Consider the following 26,831-nt stretch of genomic DNA (forward strand, 5'->3'; position numbering starts at 1 on the left):
TGGAGAAAAAAGATAAGACCTCACGATCCTGCACTAAGAAAAATCCTGCAGCTGATGCCAGCAAGCAAAGGAGTCAGCTTCATGCTCACATTTTGATAAGCTGTACAACCTGCTGGTGGGGAGTGGAGCAGTAGGAAAAAAGTTGATCGCGCAGTCATACAGCCGGTAAGGAGGAAGAGACGAGGCAGAATTCTTATGAAAAACATCTGACAAGTAATAGTAGACAGATCAGGTGGTTTGAGTGGTTTTTCTTTTGGAGGCATGGTTCCAGGAGGAAAAGAAGATCTGCTTTTTTTGACTTCGGGCTCATTCAGGGTAACTCCTCTGGAACTGGAAGAGGCTTGGTGTGATGTAATATATCTACATATCTTTTATTCACTTACTCACTGACAGAAAAAAACACCATCATTTCAATAAAAATAGGTACAAAAGCTAAATGTACCTATTTAACAACCTCCACCTATCCAGGCCCGAACACACCAGACACACACTCCTCTACATTCGATACACACTCCCATACATGAACATAGAGAAAGCATAGGCTTTCAATTGCTGACATGAGAAAGGAAAGCAAAAGTAAACATTCATGTACAGCATTCAGATTGTACATGTGATACGTGCGACCTGTGACCACTGGGGTGGCTGCATGTTCAGGCTGGGATCAGAGCATATACCATATTTGGGCAAAGGCAGCTTTCCCATTATGCAGTTGCCCCATATAAACAAGCAGGACAAAGCCCTTTGTTCAGCATGCGACATCTGAACAACCAGCCTATGCCCACGTGCATCAGACAGGTCAAACTGACTGAGAAAAAGTGAGTTTGGAGACCAAGACATTGATTTCTCTCTATATTAGAGTGGATGCTCATATGCTGGACTACCACTCAAAAAAGAACTACAAATCCCAGGGATCCATGTATGCATGTGTGAATGTTGCTGTGTCTGAACCGTGATGCACTCATACCTAATTAAGATTAAAAATCCTTGTCTTTTACTCATCACTTCTGCAATGATTTATTTGCTTCATCTTATTTTTATCAATGGAATGGGTGTTGTTGATTTACTGTTTAATGCTGTTTCTGCCTTGTTTTCTGCAGATTTAAAAAGAGCAGCAAAGCTTCTGTTCATTCCTCTGAGGCTCATATGATTTTCTTCATGTCATTGAAATGTTCAGAGTCATAGAATAAATGTTAGAAATGTTGCATCTGATAGGTAGCAAGTTTCACTAAATCCCACCCTGATTAAATAAAACTGTTTAGCACGAAGGCCTCTGTAGAAACCTTCTCAGTACCAGAAATACCAGGAAGGAAGAAAATACCAGGGTAATGAGTTACTGAGGCAGTTAAACTGAGAAGCATCAGTTCACCACTAGCTCTTGAAATTTTAAGAAATAATAATAATAATTATGGAATAATAATAATAATAATAATAATACATTTTATTTGAGGGCGCCTTTCAGAAACCCAAGGTCACCTTACAAAAAACACAATTAATAAAAGGAACAGTAGTCATAAAATACATAAAATAAGTTAAAATTACAAAACAGAGCGAGACAACAGATACAAAAAGGCATTAAAGCGAATAAGCCAGTTTAAACAGATGTGTTTTGAGCTGTGTCTTAAATACGGAGAGGGAGTCAATATTTCTTAGTGCAGGAGGAAGAGAGTTCCAGAGCCGAGGAGCAGAGCGACTGAAAGCTCTGTTCCCCATAGTGATAAGATGTGAGGACGAAACAGTAAGATGAATAGCGGATGATGATCTGAGAGGGCGGGAAACAGTGGTGATATGGAGCAGGTCACACAAATATGAAGGAGCAGATTTATGGATACACTTGTATGCAAGAAGTAAGATTTTAAAATTTATCCTGGCTTCTATGGGCAACCAGTGAAGCTGCTGAAGAACTGGGGTAATATGAGCACTTAACGGAGTGCAAGTTATGACCCGAGCTGCAGAATTTTGAAGAAGTTGGAGTTTATGAAGGGACCTTTTAGGGAGACCAAATAGGAGGGAATTACAGTAATCAATACGGGATGTAATAAGACTATGGACAAGGATGTGAATGAATGCTCACACAGTAATGCAGTATTTCAGATATTTCTATGCAAATGTGTATTTTTCTAATCAGAGAAGTTAGGTGAGCTTTGTTGTTTCACAGCCATATCATCATTATATGTCAAGCAAATTTAGGAAATATTGATTTTCTGTCTTTTTTAAAAAAAATTTAAAAAAAACATCCATCTATCCACACTTTCATCAATCCATCTTCCTGTAACAGCTGTTAATGTGTGATTAAAGAGGTTTAATATGGTGAAATAAAGAATAATAATCAAGTGAAAAGCTATCAGAGTAGAGGTCTTTTTTTAAATGGATTGTTATTTTTATGTGTTTATTTTAAAGAGGGGGAGGAGATAGAAACAAAACCTGAGCTTGAAAAAGTCAACTATCAGTAACCACCAAAGTCATTATCAAAACCACTACTCTGATTTTATGTTTTCTAAATATAGCGGCTCGGAGGAGCTTCTGTTTGTAAAGAGTAGAGCTGGAGCTGAGAGGGAGGATGACCACTGCTGGGACTGCATCACTCTGCTGCAGGACTCTCCTCTGCATGTGTCTCCTTGTGGTTTGTGCCACCGAAGGTGAGCTCAGAATTTACACACACGGAGTAAATACATGGCCATTTCTTTTTTCTTGCTGTGGGTTGGTCAAAAGCACTATTTTGACTTACCCGCTATCATATGTACTAACTCATGTGCTGGAAGACAAAATTACAGTTTTCCTCTTTGAAAAGGGAGAAAAAGCTCTTCTTTGGGGGCTATTGGGTTTGGAGATTCGAACATTCACACAGCAGTTTGAATCCTAAACGTGGCACTTTCTTTTGCTTCATTTATATTATTTTTACATGTTATAATACCTCATGAACTTAAAATTTGTGATTAATTATCATTAAAAAAGTGTCTTGGTTAGGTTAACAAAAACTGTGAAAGCAAATAGTTTAAACTAAGAGAAATGATCAGAGTATAACAGCTCAGAAACGATGTGGGCTTCATAGATAATTGGCAAACCTTCTGGAGGAAACCTGGTCTTGTTAGGAGAGACGGCATCCATCCCACTTTGGATGGAGCAGCTCTCATTTCTAGAAATATGGACAAATTTATTAAACCCCCCAAAATATGACTATCCAGAGTTGGGACCAGGAAGCAGAGTTGCAGTCTTACACGCCTCTCTGCAGCTTCTCTCCTCCTGCTACCCCCCCAAAAACCCATCTCCATAGAGACTGTGTCAGCTTCCAAAAAGACAAAAAACAAACTAAAAACCAGCAACAAACAACTTAAACATAAACAATTACAAAGAAAGAACAATACAGTATCCACATCTGAACCAAAGAGTAAAACAGTGAAATGTGGATTATTAAATATTAGGTCTCTCTCCTCCAAGTCTCTGTTAGTACATGACTTAATAATTGATCAACAAATTAATTTACTCTGCCTTACAGAAACCTGGTTGCAGCAGGATGATTATGTTAGTTTAAATGAATCAACACCCCCGAGTCATTCTAACTACCAGAAACCTCGAAGCACAGGCCGGGGGGGGCGGTGTGGCAGCAATTTTTCACACCAGCCTATTAATTAGTGAAAGACCAAGACAGACTTTTAATTCATTTGAAAGCCTGATGCTTAACATTGTCCACCCCAGCTGTGAAACTCAGAAACCAGTCTTACTTGTTATCATCTATCGTCCACCTGGGCCTTACACAGAGTTTCTGTCTGATTTCTCAGACTTTTTATCTGATTTAGTTCTCAGCTCAGATAAAATAATTATTGTGGGTGATTTTAACATCCATGTGGATGCTAAAAATGACAGCCTCAACATGGCATTTAATCTGTTATTAGACTCAATTGGTTTCTCTCAAAATGTAAAAGAACCCACCCACCACTTTAATCACACTCTAGATCTTGTTTTAACATATGGCATCGAACCTGAACATTTAACAGTGTTTCCTGAAAACCCTCTCCTGTCTGATCATTTCTTGATAACATTTACATTTACAATAATTGATTACACAGCGGTGGAGAGTAGACTTTATCAAAGTAGATGTATTTCTGAAAGCGCTGTAACTAAGTTTAAGAATATAATCCACCCACTGTTATCATCTCCAATGCCCTGTACCAACACAGAGCAGAGCAGCTATCTGAACGCTACCCCAACAGAGGTCGATTATCTTGTTAATAATTTCACCTCCTCACTACGTACGACTCTGGATACTGTAGCTCCTGTGAAAACTAAGGCCTCAAATCAGAAGTACCTGACTCCGTGGTATAATTCTCAAACACGTAGCCTAAAGCAGATGACTCGTAATCTGGAGAGGAAATGGCGTGTCACAAATCTAGAGGATCATCATTTAGCCTGGAGAAATAGTTTGCTGCTTTATAAGAAAGCTCTCCGCAAAGCCAGAACATCTTACTATTCATCACTGATTGAAGAAAATAAGAACAACCCTAGGTTTCTCTTCAGTACTGTAGCCAGGCTGACAAAAAGTCAGAGCTCTTTTGAGCCAACCATCCCTTTAACGTTAACTAGTAATGACTTCATGAACTTCTTCACAAATAACATTTTAATCATTAGAGAAAAAATTACCAGTAATCATCCCACAGATGTAATATTATCTACAGCTACTCTTAGTACCATTGATGTTAAGTTAGACTCTTTTTCTCCAATTGATCTTTCTGAGTTAACTTCTATAATTACTTCCTCCAAACCATCAACGTGTCTTTTAGACCCCATTCCTACAAAACTGCTCAAAGAAGTCCTGCCATTAATTAATTCTTCAATCTTAAATATGATCAACCTATCTCTAATGATCGGCTACGTACCACAGGCCTTCAAGCTGGCTGTAGCATGTCTTTATCCTGTCTTCCTTCTCTCACCCCAACCGGTCGCAGCAGATGGCCCCGCCCCTCCCCCCGCCTGGTTCTGCCGGAGGTTTCTTCCTGTTAAAAGGGAGTTTTTCCTTCCCACTGTTGCCAAAGTGCTTGCTCATAGGGGGTCATATGATTGTTGGATTTTTCTCTTTATCTATGAAGCACCTTGAGGCGACTTTTGTTGTGATTTGGCGCTATATAAATAAAATTGAATTGAATTGAATAATAACCTCTAATACTTAAAGTACACTGTAATAAATAACTGCTAAACGTTGAGGTGTTGCTTCTTCTGGTAGTGAGTTAGGTCCAGACTCGAGTCTGTTTTTGTAAAATTGATTTTGCAAAGTCCATCCGCCATCATGGAGTATCCGTAGCACAGATGCCAGGAAACACCAGCGGGATCGCACAACTTGAAGGCTATCAGCCAATTGAGGGAGACCATGGAATAAAAAAACGTTAAGATTATTTAAAATTTCCTATATTATATGGCTATTCTGCCCTCCCCGTACCTTGATGTAGATGCCTGGTTTAGTGGATAGGCAGTTCCTCAAATGGAGAGGCAAAAACTTTCAGTTGTCATTGCAGGGTTTATTTGTCTCCCTAATGAAGGCACTGTAAAACTACAAACATAATGTGGTGGCGTGAATGCGGGATAACCGATCCCAAGTGTTCCCTAGCTACCAAAGCCCACAGACTCGTTATTAACAGCAGACGTGAGACATGGATGTTACAAATCAAAATTTATTAGGAAGAACTACTAACTTTTTTTCCCTCTTCCTTTCTCCCTTTTCTTTTCCTCATTCAAGTCTGTCCCGTATCTAGCAAGTGAAAATAAAAAATAAAATAAACAATAAAAGGTGAATCAAATGGACCATTACGGCAAGGCTGGGATGGTCTATTTGGTAAAATAAATCCGTTGGGCATCTTTCTTCGCCTTTAGACAATAATTCTGATGGCAAAAGAGCCAAACGGGACAGGCAAAAAAAAAAAAGAAGGAAGAACTAAAAGCAGGGTTGAGACGGCAAGACCGTTAATTAAAACACTTTATGAACAACAGTTGATTAAAATGACCTGACTCACTACCACAGTGCTACCCTAGAACAATCACAGCTTGGTAAAAATAACTAAACAAAATAGTGGAGACTGGCCACTTGAGGAGGCAACCTACAGAGAGGAGTGCCACCAATTACTCACCCGTGTAGTTCCACTGCATGAACGTCATGCTTTGCTTCTTCTAGGCATTAAATGGATAAGCATGTGTAAGTTTCACTGCCAGCAGGTGGTGCTAATCTATTCAAATCCAACAAATCACTATGAAGTACAATCCAGACTCCTGCTATACCGGGTTGGAAATTTCAGCACTGAGTGCCTAGTGTACCGTGTCTGCTTTTTCACAGTCTCTTTTTGTAGCTCATCATGACGGTTCTGTGCAAATGACACATTTAATGTTGACCTTTTTAACTCTCTGCTGCATATCGGTTCTTCTCTTTCAGTCAAAATAACCATCACAGTGGGACAGACTGTCATTCTGCCGTGTCAAACTCCTATCAACAAAAGTGATCCCATGATAGTTTTAGAGTGGAGCAGACCTGAGCTTGGGACAGAATATGTCCTCTTTTACCGAGACAAGAACTTTGATTTGGACAACCAACATCCATCTTTTAAGAATCGAGTGGATCTACAAGACAGACAGATGAAGGACGGAGATGTCTCTCTGATCCTGAAGGATGTGATGATTAACGACACTGGAACATACGAGTGTCGTGTTGTCCGAGGAAGAACAAATCGCAGGAAGAGATCTAATCTGGATGGTGACCCCATCAGCGTCATCTACCTTCATGTTGATCCTCCAGGTGAGTGAGTAGAGTTGCGTGTGTGTGTGATCAGAGGTGAAGCTGCTTCCTGGTTGTTGATGTTTGTTTCTAAAGATGTTGTTGATGAGACTTTGTAGAAAGCAGCTGGTCTGAGTGATGTGATCAGAGTGCAGTAGATAATGTCTGACAGCAGTTTGAAGAGGAAATGGATTCTGTTCTGTTCTTCACTCATCACCTACCTGACAGCTGACACCTCACACCTGTTTCTCACCTGCAGGTCAGACAGGAGGACACACAGAGGATGGATCTGTTGGACTGATAGTTAGTCTGAGTGTTTTTATTGTGCTCGTTGCTGCTGTTGTTGGTTTTGTGATCTACAAAAAACACAAACAGAGTCAGGATTCAGAGCATCCAGAGCTTTCTCAAATTTCTAAGAGCTTTTTCCAGATGAAGTCTCCTCCCGCTGAGCAGAGAAGGATGACCTGAGGACAGATAGATAACCTGACTACAAGTGGCATTCAGCAACACTCACTTTGACACTTGAGGAATGACTTCATCAGCCTCAGGAAAGTAAGGTTCCCTGTTATATGTGTGAGTGCAAACACTAAGATTTGAGTATAAAGTCCCATTTAAGTTGCAGTAAGAATTGCAATGCGACATCATGGGTGAGTAACTGGTAGCACTCTATGGGCACTCCTCCCTGTAGATTGCCTCCCCAAGTGGCCTGTCTTCAACCACATTAGCCATTTTGTTCAGATGCATTTTACATTAGTAAAACAGTAAAAATTAAAATACATTTAAAATTAATTCAAATAAAATGTCCTGCTACTTAATTTGCTGTTTTCTTTGCTTGCTCTCCGTATTGTTTTCAGTTATTTTATTTAATAAACTTATTTGAATTGACTCACCACACCTCTGCCTTGTCAATAATGAGCATGTGTGCTTTTGCACTGGATAATGTAATATTTTTTGGGGTGGAACCGCCCCCTCCCAGGTGGCGTTACCCATTTAGTTGTCTTCTAAGTTTCCTAAGTTCATTCATTAGAGTTAGAATTTAAATTTGAATAATTTTTGTATTTTTTTTTTATTTTTTCCTTATGTACTAATCTTATATTATAATAATATAGCACAACGTATAGTTGCTATTCAAATCTTAGAATTTTTCTTCAAGGAGCGACTTTTTACTTTGAGTACGTTTCAGAGCCTTCACTTTTTCTTGAGTAAAAGAAGTTGCTTCACTTCTTCAACCTTTACTAGAGTGGGGTAGTTTCTCTTCATCAAACCCAGGTTTAATGAAAATGTTACTTACTTAAAGGTTACTTAAATACTTACACACCACATTCTGAAATCTACTGCACCAAATTCATATTTTCAAAATAGTCAAAATGTGTGTTTTACCCTTGATTAATCCTTTTTGTACTGACTAGAATTTCCAAGGTGGGTTCTCAGTCACCTTTGTGGAAATGTTCTCAGCATTAATCTTATATATGAGGGACAGCCTGATTTTAAGAAAGCGAAAGTAAAGGGAAAGTATCCCAATTCTTATGTTTGTTTTCACTCCTTCAGGTAACAGAGTGCAATAGAGTTTAATTTTCAGTGTCACATGCAGCTGCCTTCCACTAGCGCTTTAATGTAAACAGACGGGGCTCTGAGGCATTTCCTCTCAGGTTTCACTTTTTTGGGCTCATTCTATATCGATCCATGCTTTACAGATATTACATACTATACACATACAGCTACTGCAGACTGTTAAAACATCCTTCGTATAAAATGGATCAAATGCAGCAGCAAAATTAGTGCTGCAGATAAATGTTTCCGCAGCCACGGCATTTTTCTTCATTTTTCCGCGTTTTTATTTATTTTTTTGTTGTGAGAGAATCAAACAGTGATGCAGACATGATGATTACAGAGATTTTATCAGCTGGTTAATGTCAGAATCAGTGAAAAAACAAAAGAAACAAACAAAAAACATAAATAAATGTTGAGTTTATCAAACTAAAAGTACAGTTTTATTACAAATGTCAATACTGATGCTAAAGTTAAGACAGCAAAAAGTAAGTTGAGGAGAACTCTCATTAAAAGGATGTTTTCTTGTTACGGAGTCGAACTTAAAAAAAAAAGTACCTGTTCAATTATTTTAGATTTTATCATGTGTGAAACCCCCACAGCTTCACTTTCAGCTGACTCTTTTTCACCAGAAACAGGAAACTCAAGAACATGCGAGGTGTTCGCTTTTATTAACCACAGGCTAAAAAAAGACGATCCTGCTCGCGAACAACAACACCCACCATTACCTGTCATCAACAAACACAGTCCAGCTGTGGTGTTATCTTTTATTGCCTGAAATAATAAAAAATAACTGATCCATACGGGCGAGAGATGGTCTGTACTAAGGATTACAACTAGACTGTTTCTGTTTTTAAAGAATTAATTCTAAACTTTATTGTCTGTGATATGAAAAAAAGAATGCTGTTCCAAACAAACCAAACATGATATTTCAGTCCAATTCTGCATTTACACTTTATTGAATAAGAGAAACCATGAATGTTAGCAGTACAAAAGTGCAGAGTAATGAAACACACACACAGTTGGCAAATGTAAAATAGAAAGCATTTTTTGGATTACTTCAGCTTTATATTAAAGCAGTGACTTCATGCATTGTTCAGTCACAGCGACCTGATAACAGCTGTCTGACTGATGGAACAGGAACTGTCTGCCATGGCTGTCAGCCCTTAGCCAGTCTCTGCTCATCAAGAGTTTGTGGTGCTGCTGTCATTAAGATGAGAATATTATTTACTGTCAGATGAAGCAATCATAATTTTTTTGTAATGGAGTCAAAAAGAAAGACGCTTGATAGGTAATTGGGGAGGGTTAGCATCAGAATGTTACCTGTGCCTCTGCTTCTGTATGAAGACACCATGAGGAGAGTGGAGATGAAGTACAGGCAGAACATCACCGGATAAAAGAGCTGCAGGAATGCAACCCGGAGAGAGGTGGAGATAAGGGGAGGAGCTGAGGAGGTGGACAGGATTTGAGAGTTGGTGGGCGTGGCTGTAGCTTGACCTGCAGAGAGAATTCCAACTGCTCAGGTGAACATGTGGATGGAAATAAAAATATAAGGCGAAATCAGAGTGAAGCTCCTCACCTGTGACAGTGATCCAGCTGGATGGAGACTCTCCATGACCGCTGATGTCACACTTGTAGAGGCCTTCATCAGACCTGGAAACATGCTGGATGGTCATGTGACCTGTAGGCTGCTTCCTGATGAGGGAGCCATCTTTATAGAAAGCAGCTGGGAGGTTGGAGGGAGTGGTCTTTGTTTTACAGAGCAGAGTGACGTCATCTCCCTCCATCACAGGGAGGACAGGACTCTGCAGGATCACTGATCCACCTCAACACAGAGACAAACTACAGCATTTCATCCATTTACACACAGCTTCATCAACACTAACTCCACACACTCAGCTTACCAGTGACTGTCAGGTTAACCATGTTACTGATGGGACCCTCTCTGGACTCACACCAGTAAACTCCACTGTCCCACGTGGTGCTGTAGCTGATACTACAGTCTTCTGGTCTAAGTCCTGTCAGTTTGTCATCATCACTAAGCTGATAGTCCTGTGGGAGAAATGGTAAATGGCCTGTATTTGTATAGCGCTTTTTTACTAGTCCCACCTAGGGACCCCAAAGAGCTTTACACACCCAGTCATCCACCCATTCACACACTGGTGGAGGCAGCTACAGTTGTAGACGCAGCTGCCCTGGGGCAGACTGACAGAAGCGAGGCTGCCATATCGCGCCATCGGCCCTTCTGGCCAACACCAGTAGGCGGTAGGTGAAGTGTCTTGCCCAAGGACACAACGACCGAGACTGTCCGAGCCGGGGCTCGAACCAGCAACCTTCCAGTTACAAGGCGAACTCCCAACTCTTGAGCCATGATCGCCCCACATAAGGATATCGATGAGCCATATGAAAGAAATTTAAAAAAAACCTAATGATGCACAACTATTTATAAAAATGGCTTTAAGTTTATTAAAAGTTATTGCATTTTTTAATAAAGCTGGAACTCTGCACTTTATATTTTTTGATGAAACCTTCAGCAGCTCCAGGGTTAAATTGATGAAATAATTATATAATTTTACATGAAGGCATGGATCCAGAACCAGAGGACTTACAGTTCATTTTCAGGTTTAAACTGTGACAGGAGAAGGTTACTGACCTTGGTTTGTTGTGCAGCTCAGCAGTGAGATCAGAACTAAAGAGAAATGACACTCAGATCAGTACAAAGTTTAAGATTTAACAAAACAGCAGAGAAAACGATAAACAATGAATTTGGGAAATGCATGCATGATTGGTTTGGTTGAATTATGCACTGATAAGACAGACAAAGATTGGAAGCAGTTTTCTCTTTAATCGCTTACACTGGAGCATCTCTGCTGGACATTAGGGCCTGAAACATGATTGCACCCATGCTAGTCTAAGTATTTCTATTTTTTTGCACTTTTCTGTTTCTGCTCCACCACAATCTGTATTAAAATATGGTACTGTTACTATTGTAATCTCCATCTATAACACCAAATTGATACACAAATGAATGAATGAACTATTCGCAGGATACTGAGTCCAAAGTTTTTATTCACCAGTTTCTTTTTTAAAAAAGTCCTTAAAGATCTTGTGCATCCCCATTTCATGTCACATATCTGTGTGAGAGTTACAAGTGAATCTAGAAATAATTTTTTCTGCCCTGCATGCATTTCTAATCAAATATTCAGATTTCTTGTCGACCGTCTTCCTTCTTCTTTAGGGTTAGAGTGTCTCCCCCTCTGAAAAACCCAGACTGGATGTTTGTGACATAGAAAGACCTAACAAGAAAATAGAAGAAATAGAGGGTCTCTAGTTTTTTCAGATATGTAATCATTGTACTTACAGAGCAGCCACAGCAGAGATGTTTGCTTCATCCTAACTCTCGGAGGATTTCAGATCAACACTTTGACACTCACAGTTACATCAGTTCAAACCACTGTTGTGTCATAAAAAATCTAATGATCAATTTTGACATTTAAAGAGTTTAGATCGATCAGTTGTTTACATCACTCAACACAAGCAGAACTGCATTACTGCAGCAGAAGACACATCGTCCACATTCAGAAGTATCTCTGTATAGTGACTGGTCTTATGATTTAAACAGGCAAATGTTCAGCATTCAAACTACAGGTGAAGAATAGTCAAACCAGATGTTTCCGCCGTTATGTCGATATCAGCTAGTCAAGTACACACCTACACAGCATGTTAACAAACTGTAAAAAAAGACACACAACAAATGAATGATTGCTGGTAACGGTTTCTATACATTAGTATGTATGAAGGGTATGTTGTGACTTACCTTAAAAATTACAGCGGTCCTTCGCTATAACGCGGTTCACCTTTCAAGTTTGCATGCTTTTTTTTACGTCACATTGTGTCCTGCGTCCTGATCGCTGCAGACGATCTCCTCTGTGACGTCTCTCCTGTACAGTACAGAATCGCTGCATCGATCGCTAGCAGTGTGACTCTGAAGTGCAGTACTGTATGTCCACGATGTCCACGAAACGTTTTGCACCGTCCAAAAATAAAATTGGCTACTTGATTTCACCTATCGCCGGTTATTTTTAGAACATAACACCCGCGAAAAACGAGGGACAGCTGAGAAATATAACATTTGAATCCATTTTCTCTTTTGCCCTGAGGCGCGGGGGAAAAATATCGACAAGTCGATGAACATCATTTACAGATATATTGGGTAAATGCCCAAAACATCTATAGAAATGTAAATCGCCGCTTGATTCATTCATTTGCTTAACTTGTTTTGGACCGTAAACCTGTTACGGAGTATAGCATGGTGGGAAAGGGCGGAGAGAACCCCCCCCCTAAGTTTTGTTGGTTTTGTTTTTGAGTTTGTTTTGGATTAATTGCATGTTTTTGTGTTTATTTACGGTTGTTGCACCTGTGTGGGAGGGGAGATTTTACTCTAGCCCAGCTGCCAGTGAGGCTGAGTTGAATACAGGGAGCGGCTGATTGGAGTTCCTCTTTATAAAGGGGAGAGGAAGCAGGAAGTGTTGTTGTTGTTTTTAGTAGGACCTCGGTGAAGCAGGAGGGCCCCGGAGATCCAGGACAAAGTGTGCGCATTTTTAATAGAAAGGATTTTTTTTTAGCCTGGCCTGGTTTTTGCTTTTAACGAAACGGAGGACGTGGAAAGGAGGACGTATTCCTATGGAGCTGTGAGAGGACGTGCTGGAAAAGAGAGGACGTGCTGGAAAAAAAGGGACGTGTTGGAAAAGAGGAAAACGAGCACTAGACTGGAGACCTCCTGCGCCCCGATAAGAAGAACTGGACCAGCTCGGGGAAGTTTAACTGCCGGGAGGTAATGTGGAGACCCAGCCTCGAACAAAGTTAAAGCCTGAAAAGGTGGGTGGCAAACCTGTTTTAGGGAGCTGCAGGATTGATACGTGTTGGTTGCGTGTTCGTGCAGTGACCCTCTCTCCCCTGTTTGTAACTAGGCGAAGAACTCGGACCGCGGTGGTCTTTGGGCTTTGGATCCCTGGCCGGGGTTGTCTTCAGCCGGTAGTTTGCCTAGAGGAAGAACAAATAAATTTTGTGTAACCCATTGCAGTGTGTGCGTGGTGGTTTGTTGCTGGTCCCTACTAGAATTCCTATTCTTTTTGCACGGAGGCTCTCTTAACAGACCTCCCGTAACAAACCAGCCGCGAATAGGACACCGGAAACAAAGCTCCCCACAGGAGTTTCCGCACCGGAAGTAGCATATGCTAACGTGCACATAGTCAATTCCAACATTTCTGACATGGTTCTCATCCGTCTGATGCAAAAAAAAAAAAATCATAAAACAGACTTCACGTCCAGTGAAAGCTGATAAATATTTCCACCTCATTTAACAACAAATGGAAACATGTATTTTGAGTTTCAGTTCCACCTTCTCGAAAGTTTTAAGAGGAATTCTTTTTCCTCGGAGAAAAGACAAACTATCCACCAGGTCTTCTTCTAAAAGCAACAGTACAAAACTTTGAGGATTTTGGGAACATGTAATTTCCAAAGCATCAGCTGAAAATGTTCAGATTTAAGTATCAGTTTGTATCTGCACTATTCTTTGTCCGTAGTTTGGCTCTCTGAAGCAGATGGGAAATCTTTTTTGTGATCAAAATAAAGCTGCTGATGTTACCTGCATGTGCTAAAAAGAAGAAAAGTCACAAAAAATAAAATAAAACTCTGGATTAAATGGAGTTGAACCTGGAAGTGATACAACATTGTTGCCTCTAACTTTAAAAGACTGTTTCAGACTCCAAATGTGGAGGAGGGTCAGAGTCAGCCACATTCAAATATCCACATTTTAGTGGTTAAAAGCCTTAAGTGAGCTGTTTAAAAAGCGTGTGTGTGTGTGTGTGTGTGTGTGTGTGTGTGTGTGTGTGTGTGTGTGTGTGTGTGTGTGTGTGTGTGTGTGTGTGTGTGTGTGTGTGTGTGTGTGTGTGTGTGTGTGTGTCAGAGCAACAGGAGGAAATCTATGTCCACTGTGAGCGACCATCTTTGAACAGAGGCGGGGGTTTACGACACCAACTCTCTGCCATCTATAATCCAGTTTTGAGATCCCTTCCCAGACGCCTTAACGCCCACTCACATCCTGGGCCATCTGATCTCAGGAATTCGCATGATAAGGTGGGGCCAGGTTTCACAATGAACTCACCCGAAACTCTGGCTGATTGGGACCCACGCCCAGTTTCCCACCTTGGCTCAGGCGATTAGAGGATCATCAGGGGGTCCTTTTGTCCCTCTGTGGGGGGATACTGTTAGGATGCCTGGGTCGTCGACCCAGGGTTTTTGAGTGTATGCTATTATTTATACTGTCTAGTTTTTGGTTTCTTTGAGTTCTGTCTTATGGCTTAGGTCTCTGTCTTCTTTAGTTGCTCTGTCTCCTCTATCACCTGCATCCCCTTGTCTAGTTTGCGTCTATGTGTATCTTAAGTTCCTATATCCCCGTGTTCAGTCAGTGTTTGTGTCTGCCCTGTTCCCACGTCTCTGTTCCCTTTGTAGTGCCTGCTTATGAGCCTGTGTCTTTGTTCAATCTGTGTTATGCGTTTCCTGTTTTACTTTGAAGGTCTGTGTCTTATCTCAGTGTGTTCAGTTTACGCTTCTTTGGTCTCGTCAGTTCTGATTTGCCCCAGCTGTGTTTCCCTCCTGTTATTCATTCCCTGATTGCTCCCTCTGTGTATTTAAGCCCTGTGTTTCTCTGTGTCCGTGTCGCGATCTACTGTTTATTTTGCTGTGTGTTTTGTCAATCCGCTGGTGTTAGTTTATTTTTGACCTTTTTTCCCCAGTTATGTTATGTTTGGGTTCAGCATTAAAGCTGTTTTGGTTTAAGTTCTGTCTCCGGAGTCTGCACCTTGGGTCCTATTCCTGTCTGCACACAGCCACACCTAACATACTCCCACTAGGTTTATATCTGGGACTCTCCACCATTTGACCTTAGAACTGAAGAAGCTTCTCGGATGAGAGGTGAAACGTCTTCAAGTAACTTAAAGAAGTCCAGACGCTTTTCTTTGCAAGCTCCTTTGACAATGAAAGACATGATTTAACTCACTCAAGATTATTAGCTAATTTTGATCGTCAGATCCCCAGATCAGCCAACGATCTGATTATTTTATTTTATTCCCATTATTTTGGAACTGGATTTCATTTCTTTGTTTTTTTTACAGTACAGATCCAAGTGACAAATGGAAATGATGTCACCCTTCTGTGTCCAGCAGCAGCCTGTATTCAGTCCGATTACCTTTAGTAATAAAGTGGCACATCCTAAGGAGTGGATATCAGATTAAACCTTTGACCAGCACACATATTTTAAGGACCCTTTGAAGGTTGCAGTTGTTACATTTTTTTTCAGTATAGAGAGTAACTGTTTTTTTTTTAACTGAAATCCATGAAGTCCATGATGAGGCATTAAAACAGCAGTTTTATATAATAGAGTTATACCTGTTTTATTTTGATATTCCCTCGTCTATTCCCAGGTGTCTCCTCATGTCTATCTTTGTCGTGTTCCCTTCATGCTGTCTGCCTTGTGCGTTTAAGGGGTTCCTCCTTAGCCAACACGTTCTCACTGTTAGTGAGTTTGTAGTTTCTGCATAGCCTGTGTCATTTTGTCTTATGTTTGTTTTATGTTCAAAATAAAGCTGCTGACTTTAACTGACAACGACAACAAAAAATGTCATCAGAACCCAGAGCAAAGATCGTTCTCCATAACCCAAAAGGACTATTTAAAACTTCAAAAGTTCAACTTCAAAAGTAAGGTGATTGGTCAGAGTCAGTCACATTTATATATCCATATTTCAGTGGTTCTCAGTCTTTGTAAGTGGGCTTCAGGAGGCTGACTATGTGCATCAAAGCAACAATAGAAAGGTTTTCATCCTTTTCTTTTCCCACCTTTGGCTTTGACGGACAGCTTTAACTCAAAGCAAATCTGATTGCCTCAACTTCATGTGAACCCGACATCTCATTGGTTTTAACAGTTGAGCTGCATTTGTTTCACTTGTACCAGTTGCTGTAAGTCTTCTGTGTTGCAGCAAGATTAGATGCAGATGTGGCTGACAGAGAGATTTAAAAACCACCTGCCACCATTATTGCTCTCCAGTAGCACATAAAGACTTCACCCCATAAAACTTGTGCTTCTGCATTAAATCAACACTGTAGGTACATAGTAACAGCAAGCACACCGCACTGCAATGATACCATGAAGCTTAAACTTCAAACTGGTACATGATAAGGATGACTCAAATTGCAAAGAACTCTGTGCTCATTCTCACCACTGTTTCACTTTGTTCACTGTCAAAAGTCAAACTTCTCACAGTAAAACATTTTATTGTATAAAACAATAAATAATATACAAACAAAAACAAAAGTACATAACAAACACAGCAAATAAAAACCCACAAAAACATTCACACTAAGCTTTAAAACAATCACCAAACAGAGCAGAGGATTTAGCTCATCTTCATTCATTTAAATGACCTTGGTCTACATAACAACTTAACCCACATGGAAATAAAACAGGAATGTGGGCGAAAAATGTTAATAAAATTGTTGAGAAGAATAGGAAACAACTGTGACAGTAATTGTCACAGTTCCTGACTCTGTTTTTTGAGTTTGTACCTTTTTTCCATTATATTCTAAGTTCTGGTTCTGGAAGTTACGTGTTCAAGCCACAGTCGTAACTTTTTGGTTTCTGTATCATGTTTATGTTTCCACGTCCTCATTTAGTTTTACATGTGTCTGTCTTTGGCTTCAGTCCTTCCTTTTGCCTCTTGTTCCTATGCATTCTTCCAGTTGTGTTGATTATAATTCCTTGGCTCCCCCTAGTGGGGAATCTGTGTACATTTAAATATAAGATTCACATCCTGGGATTAGATGGTTTTAACATTACTGAATCTGCTGTTCAAAAACGACGTGGTCGCTTTTGGCGCTTTCGTCTTTTTTTGTATTCTAGTAAAATCACAAAGCTAACAACAACAAGAAGTACAACAAAAACTTGCAGAGCAACACCTCCAACCATCTTCCCTCTATCCTTTGTGTGTCCTCCTGTCTGACCTGCAGGTGAGAAACAGGTGTGAGGTGTCAGCTGTCAGGTAGGTGATGAGTGAAGAACAGAACAGAATCCATTTGCTCTTCAAACTGCTGTCAGACATTATCTACTGCACTCTGATCACATCACTCAGACCAGCTGCTTTCTACAAAGTCTCATCAACAACATCTTTAGAAACAAACATCAACAACCAGGAAGCAGCTTCACCTCTGATCACACACACACTCAACTCTACTCACTCACCTGGAGGATCAACAACATGAAGGTAGATGATGCTGATGGGTTCACCACCCAGATTAGCTCTCTTCCTGCGGTTCCCTCCCCTCACAAGGACACGACACTCGTATGTTCCAGTGTCATTAACCGTCACATCCTTCAGAATCAAAGACACGTCTCCATCCTTCATCTGTCTGTCCTGCAGATCCACCCGGTTCTTAAACGATGGATGCTGGTTGCTTGGAATAACTTTTTCATCCCAGTGAAAAAGGACACGTTCTTGCTCCAGTTCAGGTTGGATCCACTCAACGCCTTTGATGGTTTTGTTGTTTGGAGCTTGACATGGTAGAGTGATGTCCTGTCCAGACTCAGCTGTGATGTTTTTCTGGTCTGAAAAAGGAAACAACACATAGCCGAGATGTTAAAGTAACTAAAACAGCATCCAGTGAGACAGAGACCAGAGCAGAGAGCTCAGGGGGCTGTACAAGGAACTGAAATTCATGAGTTAATGCACTGTTTTGAACTTAAAGTTCCAGTTTTCATTGGCACAGAGGTGGCTCTATTTTAATCCAGTTCATTTCAATTTGATTTAATTTCATCTTTATAGCCAAAAATTCCAACAACAGTCACCTCATGGGACTTTATATTGTAAGTTAAAGATACTTTAATAATACAGAAACTCTAACAATCAGACGACCACCCTGTGAGCAAGCGCTTTGGCAACAGTGGGAAAGAAAAACTCCCTTTTAACTTGGGGAAACCTCTAGCAGAAGCAGGCTCAGGGAGGTGCGGCTAATTTGAGTTGAGGGGAGAAGGACAGGACAAAAGACATGCTGCAGAAGAGAGCCAGAGATTAATAGTAACAAATGCTTAAATGCAGAGAGGTGTACAAACACATAGTAAATGAAGTAAGGAGATTGGAAAGAAAGTGAAAGGACTTCTTTGAGATTTTGAAGATGTTTGAGAAGAAGCTTCTCAGATGAGAGGGGAAACGTCTTCAAGAAACGCAAAGAGGTCCAGTCGCTTTTCTTTCTAAGCTCCTTAGATTACCATGACCTGGATGACTGAGATGCTTCACAGACATATTGAGTGAAGAAGAAACAATGAGTGATCCATAGGAAAGTTTTAAGCCTAATCTTAAAAGTAGAGATAGTGTCTGTCTCCTGAATCCAAACTGGAAGCTGGTTCCACAGAAGAGGGGCCTGAAAACTGAAGGCTCTGCCTCCCATTCTACTTTTAAATACTCTAGGAACAACAAGTAGGCCTGCAGAGCGAGAGCGAAGTGCTCTAATAGGGTGATATGGTACAATGAGGTCTATAAGATGTGACACGGCATACCTTCTGTGACTAGACGAGGTTGGTATGTATGCAGTGGTATGTCACGGTATGGAAAAACAATCTCAGGTATGAGGAAATGAAAAAAAGAGGCCGCGAGAGTCAGATAAAAACCGAGTGTAGCAGGTAGAGTTTTTATTATCTATGTTCCTGGATCCTCATCTGCTGGTTATCTGTTCTTGAAAAAAGACCTTAAATCATTTTTGATTTAGGTTTGATTCTATGTCCAGCTGAGATCTGACTGGTCCTTAACCTTAGCTAAATAGAATAAAATAGAGGAGCTACTTTACTCATGCAGTCAGAACATACACCAACTGATGTATTGTGATGACGCAGTACTAAAACAATATAATACATCTAAACAAGAAAAAAGAACCAAAGATATTTGCATTATAAAAATGCTGTCTTTTAACTGTGCACATAAACATAACAGTAAAACTGTACTGGAGCTTAGAAACAAATATATTGAAAGCAATAGATACACAGCAACAAAACCCCATTCCAGATGTGTTTCACTGCCCTAATACAACATGATTTAGGAGAGTCCAGAATCAGAGGCTGTTCAAAACATGAGGGAATCCTGTTTGGTATAAAATGAGTTTAATCTCACCTGCAGAGACGAGTAGGAGGCAGACAGACAGTAAAGTCCAGCAGAGAGACACAGACGCTACAGCAGGCATTTCACACAGATGACCTAGAATGATGTGAATATTTCCAGAGATAAAAACCTCAGTAAACTACAACTTATCAAATAAAGTGAAAGGAACTGAGAGTTTTACCAGGTGTATGCGGGTGGGTGGATGCCTTCAGCTGCTCTCTATGAATGGATTCTGAGAAAGGTGGAGTCAGAGTGATGGAAGTGTTTCAGAGCTGAGCCCTGAGATCCTGTTTTTCAGCTTCTTCCTGGTATGCAGAGATTCCCCTGCATTCTTTGAATCTTTGAGTGACAGTTGAAGACAGAAGCATGACAGGCCATCAGTTTTTCATTGTAACCCTTACAGCTCACCTGGCTGTGACTCTCAGCACTTCTCAGTTTGTTATAATCTGTTTCGTGAAAGTTTGAACTGTTCCTTAAAATGATCAAGAAGTGTTTCAGCAACATGAGCAGGAGTCAGGGCCGGATCCAGTGTTGTGTTTGGGTGGGGAACTAGAAGTAAGAGCTGGGTGTGTTCCTTAATAAACAAAACCTGACCTAGAATAGAAGATTGGTGTGTCAAGATGTAGCAGCTGACTCATTACCTGCACATTTCTTGTTTACAACAGGAACACAGATACACACACAGGCTCATATTTACAACTCTGATTCATCAGAACAACGACAGAGTCACCACTGTACAGACATTTCTATTAAACATGCTGCTTTTTGCTGGGGTACTTTCACATTAAAAGCTCATTAATGAAGGAAGGTGTAAGATTTGTAATGTGAAAGTTCTGGAGTAAGTCCTGAGTGTTGGCACTATAGTCAGTGAACTCAGTGAAGTGAGTTTAGGAAAGCCTTTGTGTAATCCTGTCATTGTGTGTTATGTAAACTGCACAGAAACTGTGTGTGTCACTTAGAAACTAACCAACACAAACAAACTAAGATGGCAGATTTTTCAACCTTTAGCTAATTGCTTGATTTAAATTAATTTCATGATCACGATCTAGTTTTATGTGACTAAAAAGTCATAATTTTGACTTTTATTTCATAAAAAAAGAAAGTAACCACTTGAACATGTTAGCTTAGATTTATAATTTCATTATATTTGACAGTTGCACTAATTCCAGTCATGTGGTGTAACAGGAAGCAGAGTAAAACTATGGCTATCAGTTTAGAGATCGCTGTTTGGATGTTTGTATTTTAAATGCCCCTCCTCCACGGAGATTCACTCAGTAGTTTAACATGAACACAGAGAGCTGAGATGATTCGGTGTCTGACAAGCTTCAAAAACTCATCAGCTTGTGACTCAAACTGAGCCTGAAGATATTTTTTAAATCGTGTTTTCCTTTTTCCTGAGTCAGCACAAAGCCCACACACTCTGTAAACTCCCACTGAGGCTAGTGATGCAGATTCACATTTAAAGTCTTCCGCCATCTGTTGGTAATCTTGGTGTATTACAGCAGAGCGACATATTTCTGCTACAAGAAACATGAAAGTTATTTTAAAATATCCATCCATCCATCCATTTTCAACCGCTTATCCGAGGCCGGGTCGCGGGGGCAGCAGCCTAAGCAAAGAGGCCCAGACCCAGTGACACTGATATGCATATTTTATTTTTATTGATCCTGATAATATTGTGCCACAAAGAATTTCTTTTTTCTTTTTCACCACTTAACATTTCATGGACAGATGGGAAAATACTAAACTTTAAAAACGGATACAGTCTTTTTTTAAATCAGAGTTTAGCAACAATCAGGCAACTCAACCCCCCTCATCTTTTCTGATTTTTTTTTTACTAGTTTTTCATTTGGCTGGGGTCAGTGTCATTGCTGGTAGCACGAGTCTATACCTGGACCCTACACAGGTTGGCAGTTGGTTGTTGGTCAGTGATGGTCTGGCATATCCTGGATCCTGGGTTCCTCCTGGTGCACAATAATTCCCAGTGCTATGTGGCAAGAGTATGCAGGCAGTTCCTGAAGGCTGAAGAAATTGATGCCACTGACCGGTTCAAAATCCAATTGAACACCTCGGTGACATTAAATTTTCGGTCCACCTCAGATGGTCGAGGAGCTCAGTGATGCCTTATTCCAGGTCTCGGAGGAGACACCATCCATCATTAGCATGACCTGATGTTGTCAGGTAGACATACAAGCACATGGGAGCCATCCAAACTGAGCACCAGTATGAGTTACTGAAAAATGGACCAGCCTTCCACATAATCCTTTCACCTTAATGTTTGATGTTTCTTTAAGTTCAGTCTACTAGATAAGTTTCATTTCCATGAAACTATGTGGCATCCCTTTTAACACGCTACCCACTCCATATCATATACCTGTCTAGCATGAGCTTTGACGTCTGATCTATTTTTAAAGTGCTCCTTTAATTGTTTTAAGCAGTATTTTCATGCGGGAGTCCACAAAACAAGTTTGACAAAAAAAAAACGGCAAAACACCTTTCTTTGTCTCTTACTCATCAACTGTAACCAGGCAGAAACAGATGTCAGATAAGATCCAGTAACTCTGATCTATCAGAACTGACCTAGTATGAGTGGTTCAGGTTCACCTCCCCAAATACTTACTTTTTTTTTTTTTTTTTTACAGTGAACAGATTTTAATCCGACTGTGATGGAAATACTTGCATCATTTTTTTCTGCTTTAAACCTTGATCTCAAGATTGTAAACTGTAGGAATCTAAAGAATGTCTAACTGCCTAAGTGCCAGAAAGGTAACAGAGGTAGATTTTATCATTGGTGGGTTTTTCTTTTTTTCAATTTTCTTTCTTTTTGTTTGTTTGTTTTATTTTCACTGCAACTGAAAAGTGCTGACTTTGCCCCTTCATCCAGGCTCTTATCACAGGTTTTTTTTCTGTTCATGGTTTTGTGATCTGAAAGAAATGAGAGTAATAAATATATCACATAATATAATATATAAGTAATCCTAAATAAATAATTTTTTTTACAATGAGTGACGAGTGTAGTTTTCATTGTGAGCCAGCATCTTCACAGACAGTCAAAAACCTCACAGCAGGACTTATGAAATCACACTCAACATTAGCACATGTTCACACTTTATTAATAATAAAATAACACAATCGATATAAACTGGGGAAAGGCACAAAAAAATGCATCAAAACTGATGAAGAAAGTTGATAAAACAGGTAACTTCACTACAGAAATGTTCTCATGATCTTCACAAACACAACTCTTTTCCTCCATAGAAAAACATTTAGGCGCTCCAAAGACATTTCCGTGTCCCCCAAAGGAAAACGATGAAAACTGTCATTTTAACTTATTATTATGATGGTTGATTTCTAACTATTTGCAGACTAGACGTATCCACTCCCAAACGCCACCAATCCGAACCAGAAAAACTCCAAAGATGGAAAAAACAAACTCAAGATAAGTTAGACATTTACAGCTGACTACTGTCTGCTGGATTCCCGTCACTGTGAACTCACATCTGTCTTGGAAGCATCTGTCTTTTTGCTATGAAAGGTGGGACGAGTGACACGAGTGGAGCGTTTCAGCTTGCTGCTCGTCTGGGAAGTGCTGTTTTTTTCTCCTTCTGTATTTTCTATCATTTTTATGTAGTATATTATAGTTGCAAAAAGAGCAATAGAAAGCACAATAACAACTGTTAGTCCAACAGCTCCATCCTCTCCGTGTCCTCCTGGCTGACCTGCAGGTGAGAAATAGGTGTGAGGTGTCAGGTATACACAAGCTTCACCTCTGATCACAGGCAACATCTTTTTATGCATTTTGAGTTATCAGTTCACAGCCAAACAACTCTGACAATAACTGAATGTGTCCAAAGCCAAAATGAATTCCACTGACTTACCTGGTGAAATAACCTTTAGGTGGATGACGCTGATGGGCTCAGTCTTTAAAATGGCCAACTTTCTACCTTCTCTTACTTCATGGACGACACAACACTCATATGTTCCCCTATCAGCAGTCGTAACATCCTTCAGAATCAAAGACACGTCTCCATCCTTCATCTGTCTGTCCTGCAGATCCACCCGGTTCTTAAAAGATGGATGCTGGTAATATGGAACAAATTGTTTTTCCCAGTACCAAAGCACATATTGTGCCTTCAAGTCACGTCTGCTCCACTCTACACCTGGTATGAGGACAGTGTTTGGCGCTCGACATGTCAGAGTGACGTTCTGTCCAGACTAAGCTGTGATGTTTTTCTGGCCTGAAAGACAAAACAACACAGAGCAGAGAGGTTAAAGGTCTAACTGATCACTATAGCAGCCAAAAAAAAAAAAAATGTATCATGTTTATTTTTAACTAGTTCTTCAACATGTAGCCCTTTACCAACTTTGTCTAAGTTACTGTGGCCATCTAAGAAGAACATATGTTTGTCCACTTATGTTCTACAGGCTGCAGCCAGTAGGAAATACAAGGCACAAAGATCCAAGCTTTGGACCTCTGCTACATGTTTAACTCAAAAAACTTCAGACATCAACAACCAGGAAGCAGCTTCAACTCTACTAATAAACTAAACTCTACCAACTCACTTGGAGGAACAACAGTCAGGTAGGTGGTGCTGATGGGGTCACTATCCAGACTGGCTCTCTTCCTGCGGTTCGCTCCTCTCTGGACCACGTAACACTCGTATGCTCCCGAGTCATCAGTCGTCACATCCTTCAGAATCAGAGACATGTCTCCATCCTTCATCTGTCTGTCCTGCAGATCCACCCGGTTCTTAAAAGACGGATGCTGCTCTTCTGTATCAAGCTTATCGTCCCGGTAAAAAAGGACATATTCTTGCTCCAGGTCAGCTCTGCTCCACTCTGCAGCTATGATGGGGTTGCCGCTGTTTGGAGCTTGACATGGCAGAGTGACCGTCTGTCCCGGCACAGCTATGATGATTTTCTGGTCTGAAAGAGGAAACAACAGAGTGGTTAAAGAGATGCAAGTAAAACCAGTCACTACACAGTTAGGAGCTACTGCGAGATAAGTGAGCTTTTTACTGTAAATTGCTTCAGACAAACACAAGGGGCACATTCATTTAAATACATTTCTCTTCAATCAGGCTACCAACTAATATAATTCCCTTACCCATGTTGATCAGCCAATGGGATAGTTTTAGATTTGAAATCAGCTTTTAATGTTGTGTCATATTTCAAATATCAAGTTTCAGAGGAGGTCTACTATGCACTGGTGCACAGCACTAAGTGGTCAACCATCCATTTCTGTGTTTGGGGTCACATCCATTGTATGTGGAAGAAGAGTGAAATGATGAGTCCAACAACTCTCTTTTTTATGTGAAAAGTGAGTGCTCACTGGGCCTGATCAAGAAGAAAAGTTGATGACCTCCATCCAAATGGCCTAGCTTTGCAAGGGAATCCTAATGAATCTCGCTTGCAAAGGTAGGCAGTAAAGCTCAGAACAGCAATTTATGCTTCACTCAAACGACTGATAATGGAGCATTAATCTGGAATCTTGCAGCGAAGTCTACTAAATTCAAGTTTTACATTTTTAAATATCTGTTCTAGCTACTAATGCTGTTTGAAATTCAATGACAGTGACACTTTTCTGTGAATAGTGAAAGGTAAGGTCATGCAGTTAGTTCAAAAATAAAGATCTTTTTTGTCCCAATGAGAAGCTTTTATGAAAGATTATTTTTTTGCCAACTGATTACTGCACCCATCCTTGTGCTAATGACAGACTGCTGTGCAAGAACTGATTCAACCTGACTCGTTATGCTTGAAAAACACAAACTTGTGCAGATAAGCAGATATCAGATGTGCTCTGATGTGAACTTTGACATGACCTGTAGGTATGAGGATATGAAGCAGGTGTAGCAGGAGGAGAGGACAAGCTCGGGCAAACAGAGTGTTAATGCTGTTAAACGACTCAGCTCTCCTCCTGGAAGAAAGCCACATTTCTTTGTGAATCACAGTGTTTGCTGAAACTGCTCTGGAGCAGGAACAGTCGGAATTAAGCTTTAACTCTTTAACTTTAGGCATATCTGGCAGGTCATACAGGCCAGTTAAACACACTTTTTTAAACCATGAACAGAATTCTTAAAGAGGTATTATTTTATCAATCAGAAATTCAATCTCACCTGCAGAGACAAACAAGAGGCAGACAGACAGTAAAGTCAGGCAGAGAGATGCAGATGTTACAGCAGACATTGCTTCTTCATTTAAAGTGCGATAAATGTCCAAAAGATGGTGGCACTTTTCAAGAATCACAGAATCCCTGAGTTTAAAATCTGATAAAGGAAGCTGAAAGTCTGTGAGTGTGATAGCAGGTATCTATGTTGTTCTTGTCATGGCCATCTGCTGTTTCTCCCTCCTTATATCTGTTTCTGTCTCTCTCCACTCCTGCAGGTGAATAAGAGATTGAGGTTGTCTGGTTCCCTTGTTTGGCCCTGCCCAGAGGCGGAGTCTCTCCTGTTGACCTTGTTACCTGTTTGCCTTAAATTCTTTACTGCAGCGGATTTAAAGACCAGCTTTCGCCTTGTGTCCCCTCTAGTACTTTGGCATTGCAATGGATATTTCTCCTCTTTCACTTCTACACTAAGAGAAAAAATAGTGATAACCATGTTGAGTTTTATCTCTCCTGATTAATTTTTCTGTGGTTTTACTTTTGCCAGTGTCCTCCATTATCCAGCGTGTCATGCCGTTATCCCTTTTTCATCAGCTTTTGACCTTTATGTCCTTGCCTACTGGATAATGCATCGAAGGACCAATTTAAAATGTGGCATATTTAAGTTTCTGAAACTCTTCTTTAGCGTGTGAGTAAAATGTAACCATAGTGCAAAGTTGGTTGATGTCGCCTGCTGGAGGTTTGGCTGTTAAACTGCTGTCATTTATAAAGCAGCTGCTCTGCTGTAAAACTTAGATTTACCAGCAGATGGCAGCAGAATTTAAAAGTTATTAGTAATTCCAAAGTTCAATGGTGAGCGGTTTGACAGGAGATTGGTGGTTCAGGAGATGTGGTCGAAAAATAAGTCGGTTCTGATTCACATGAATTCACAAATTCAGTCTGGTGTGGTTTGATGTTTATTTAAGTTTCCGTTTTAAATCTTTTTAGACTCACAGAAACACATGAGGAAAACACGCAAGAGGAACACTCAAAGCACTTTCACTTTCTATTGCAAGTCTCATTCACACATACGTTATTGCAAGGATAAATAGTGTAATATTCACACACACACACACATATGCATGCATTGGGGGAAGCTCAAAGTTCAGTATCCTGCCCAAGAATCACCTGACAAACTACCAATCAAATTACCATCTGAACCACAGTCACCAGAACATTTTAACATTTA

General features: G+C 40.3%; 4 protein-coding genes and 1 long non-coding RNA gene across 5 annotated transcripts in view; 2 read left to right on the top strand and 3 right to left on the bottom strand.

The window, feature by feature from the left end:
- Positions 1-7,584, top strand: part of LOC106677000 (coxsackievirus and adenovirus receptor homolog) — a 53,663-nt gene extending 46,079 nt beyond the window's left edge. The window contains exons 2-4 of the mRNA XM_076880992.1: positions 2,505-2,636; positions 6,413-6,772; positions 7,011-7,584. Of these exons, the coding sequence (XP_076737107.1) occupies positions 2,558-2,636; positions 6,413-6,772; positions 7,011-7,219 (648 nt within the window). The 5' untranslated portion in view covers positions 2,505-2,557 and the 3' untranslated portion in view covers positions 7,220-7,584. The remainder of the gene's footprint in view (positions 1-2,504; positions 2,637-6,412; positions 6,773-7,010) is intronic.
- Positions 7,585-9,270: 1,686 nt separating this feature from the next.
- Positions 9,271-10,272, bottom strand: LOC143415641 (Fc receptor-like A). The gene is made up of 4 exons (XM_076880962.1): positions 10,204-10,272; positions 9,879-10,124; positions 9,623-9,796; positions 9,271-9,502 (listed from the first exon to the last, which is right to left on the bottom strand). The coding sequence occupies exons 1-4, from the start codon at positions 10,223-10,225 to the stop codon at positions 9,459-9,461; spliced, it is 486 nt and encodes a 161-aa protein (XP_076737077.1). The 5' UTR covers positions 10,226-10,272; the 3' UTR covers positions 9,271-9,458.
- A 2,602-nt stretch (positions 10,273-12,874) lies between these two features.
- LOC143415728 (uncharacterized) lies at positions 12,875-13,376 on the top strand. Its single transcript, XR_013096149.1, has 2 exons — positions 12,875-13,177; positions 13,270-13,376. It is a non-coding gene; the product is annotated as an uncharacterized LOC143415728 (long non-coding RNA).
- Positions 13,377-16,616: 3,240 nt separating this feature from the next.
- LOC143415717 (coxsackievirus and adenovirus receptor homolog) lies at positions 16,617-19,714 on the bottom strand. Its single transcript, XM_076881109.1, has 4 exons — positions 19,682-19,714; positions 19,513-19,596; positions 17,595-17,957; positions 16,617-17,356 (listed from the first exon to the last, which is right to left on the bottom strand). Exons 2-4 carry the CDS (start codon positions 19,580-19,582, stop codon positions 17,205-17,207), a joined length of 585 nt encoding a protein of 194 aa, XP_076737224.1. The 5' UTR covers positions 19,583-19,596; positions 19,682-19,714; the 3' UTR covers positions 16,617-17,204.
- A 2,886-nt stretch (positions 19,715-22,600) lies between these two features.
- On the bottom strand, positions 22,601-25,859 carry LOC101468981 (butyrophilin subfamily 2 member A1). Its single transcript, XM_004576237.3, has 4 exons — positions 25,617-25,859; positions 24,064-24,426; positions 23,379-23,738; positions 22,601-23,219 (listed from the first exon to the last, which is right to left on the bottom strand). The coding sequence occupies exons 1-3, from the start codon at positions 25,684-25,686 to the stop codon at positions 23,716-23,718; spliced, it is 456 nt and encodes a 151-aa protein (XP_004576294.3). The 5' UTR covers positions 25,687-25,859; the 3' UTR covers positions 22,601-23,219; positions 23,379-23,715.
- Between the last annotated feature and the right edge of the window lie 972 nt (positions 25,860-26,831).

This window comes from Maylandia zebra, unplaced genomic scaffold, assembly GCF_041146795.1.
Source record: "Maylandia zebra isolate NMK-2024a unplaced genomic scaffold, Mzebra_GT3a scaffold02, whole genome shotgun sequence".
Lineage (NCBI taxonomy): Eukaryota > Metazoa > Chordata > Actinopteri > Cichliformes > Cichlidae > Maylandia > Maylandia zebra.

What these genes read in the sequence shown, in the direction of transcription:
- LOC101468981 (XM_004576237.3), bottom strand. Translation starts at nt 25,686, where the DNA reads ATGTCTGCTGTAACATCTGCATCTCTCTGCCTGACTTTACTGTCTGTC. An exon ending in CCTCTTGTTTGTCTCTGCAG is followed by an intron (nt 24,427 to 25,616) that starts GTGAGATTGAAT and finishes TTCCTCTTTCAG; the next exon opens with ACCAGAAAATCATCATAGCT. An exon ending in CCTGACTGTTGTTCCTCCAA is followed by an intron (nt 23,739 to 24,063) that starts GTGAGTTGGTAG and finishes TTTGTCTTTCAG; the next exon opens with GCCAGAAAAACATCACAGCT.
- LOC143415717 (XM_076881109.1), bottom strand. Translation starts at nt 19,582, where the DNA reads ATGCCTGCTGTAGCGTCTGTGTCTCTCTGCTGGACTTTACTGTCTGTC. An exon ending in CCTCCTACTCGTCTCTGCAG is followed by an intron (nt 17,958 to 19,512) that starts GTGAGATTAAAC and finishes TTCCTTTTTCAG; the next exon opens with ACCAGAAAAACATCACAGCT. An exon ending in TCATGTTGTTGATCCTCCAG is followed by an intron (nt 17,357 to 17,594) that starts GTGAGTGAGTAG and finishes TCTCACCTGCAG; the next exon opens with GTCAGACAGGAGGACACACA.
- LOC143415641 (XM_076880962.1), bottom strand. Translation starts at nt 10,225, where the DNA reads ATGGTTAACCTGACAGTCACTG. An exon ending in CAGCTGGATCACTGTCACAG is followed by an intron (nt 9,797 to 9,878) that starts GTGAGGAGCTTC and finishes TTCTCTCTGCAG; the next exon opens with GTCAAGCTACAGCCACGCCC. An exon ending in ATACAGAAGCAGAGGCACAG is followed by an intron (nt 9,503 to 9,622) that starts GTAACATTCTGA and finishes TCTTAATGACAG; the next exon opens with CAGCACCACAAACTCTTGAT.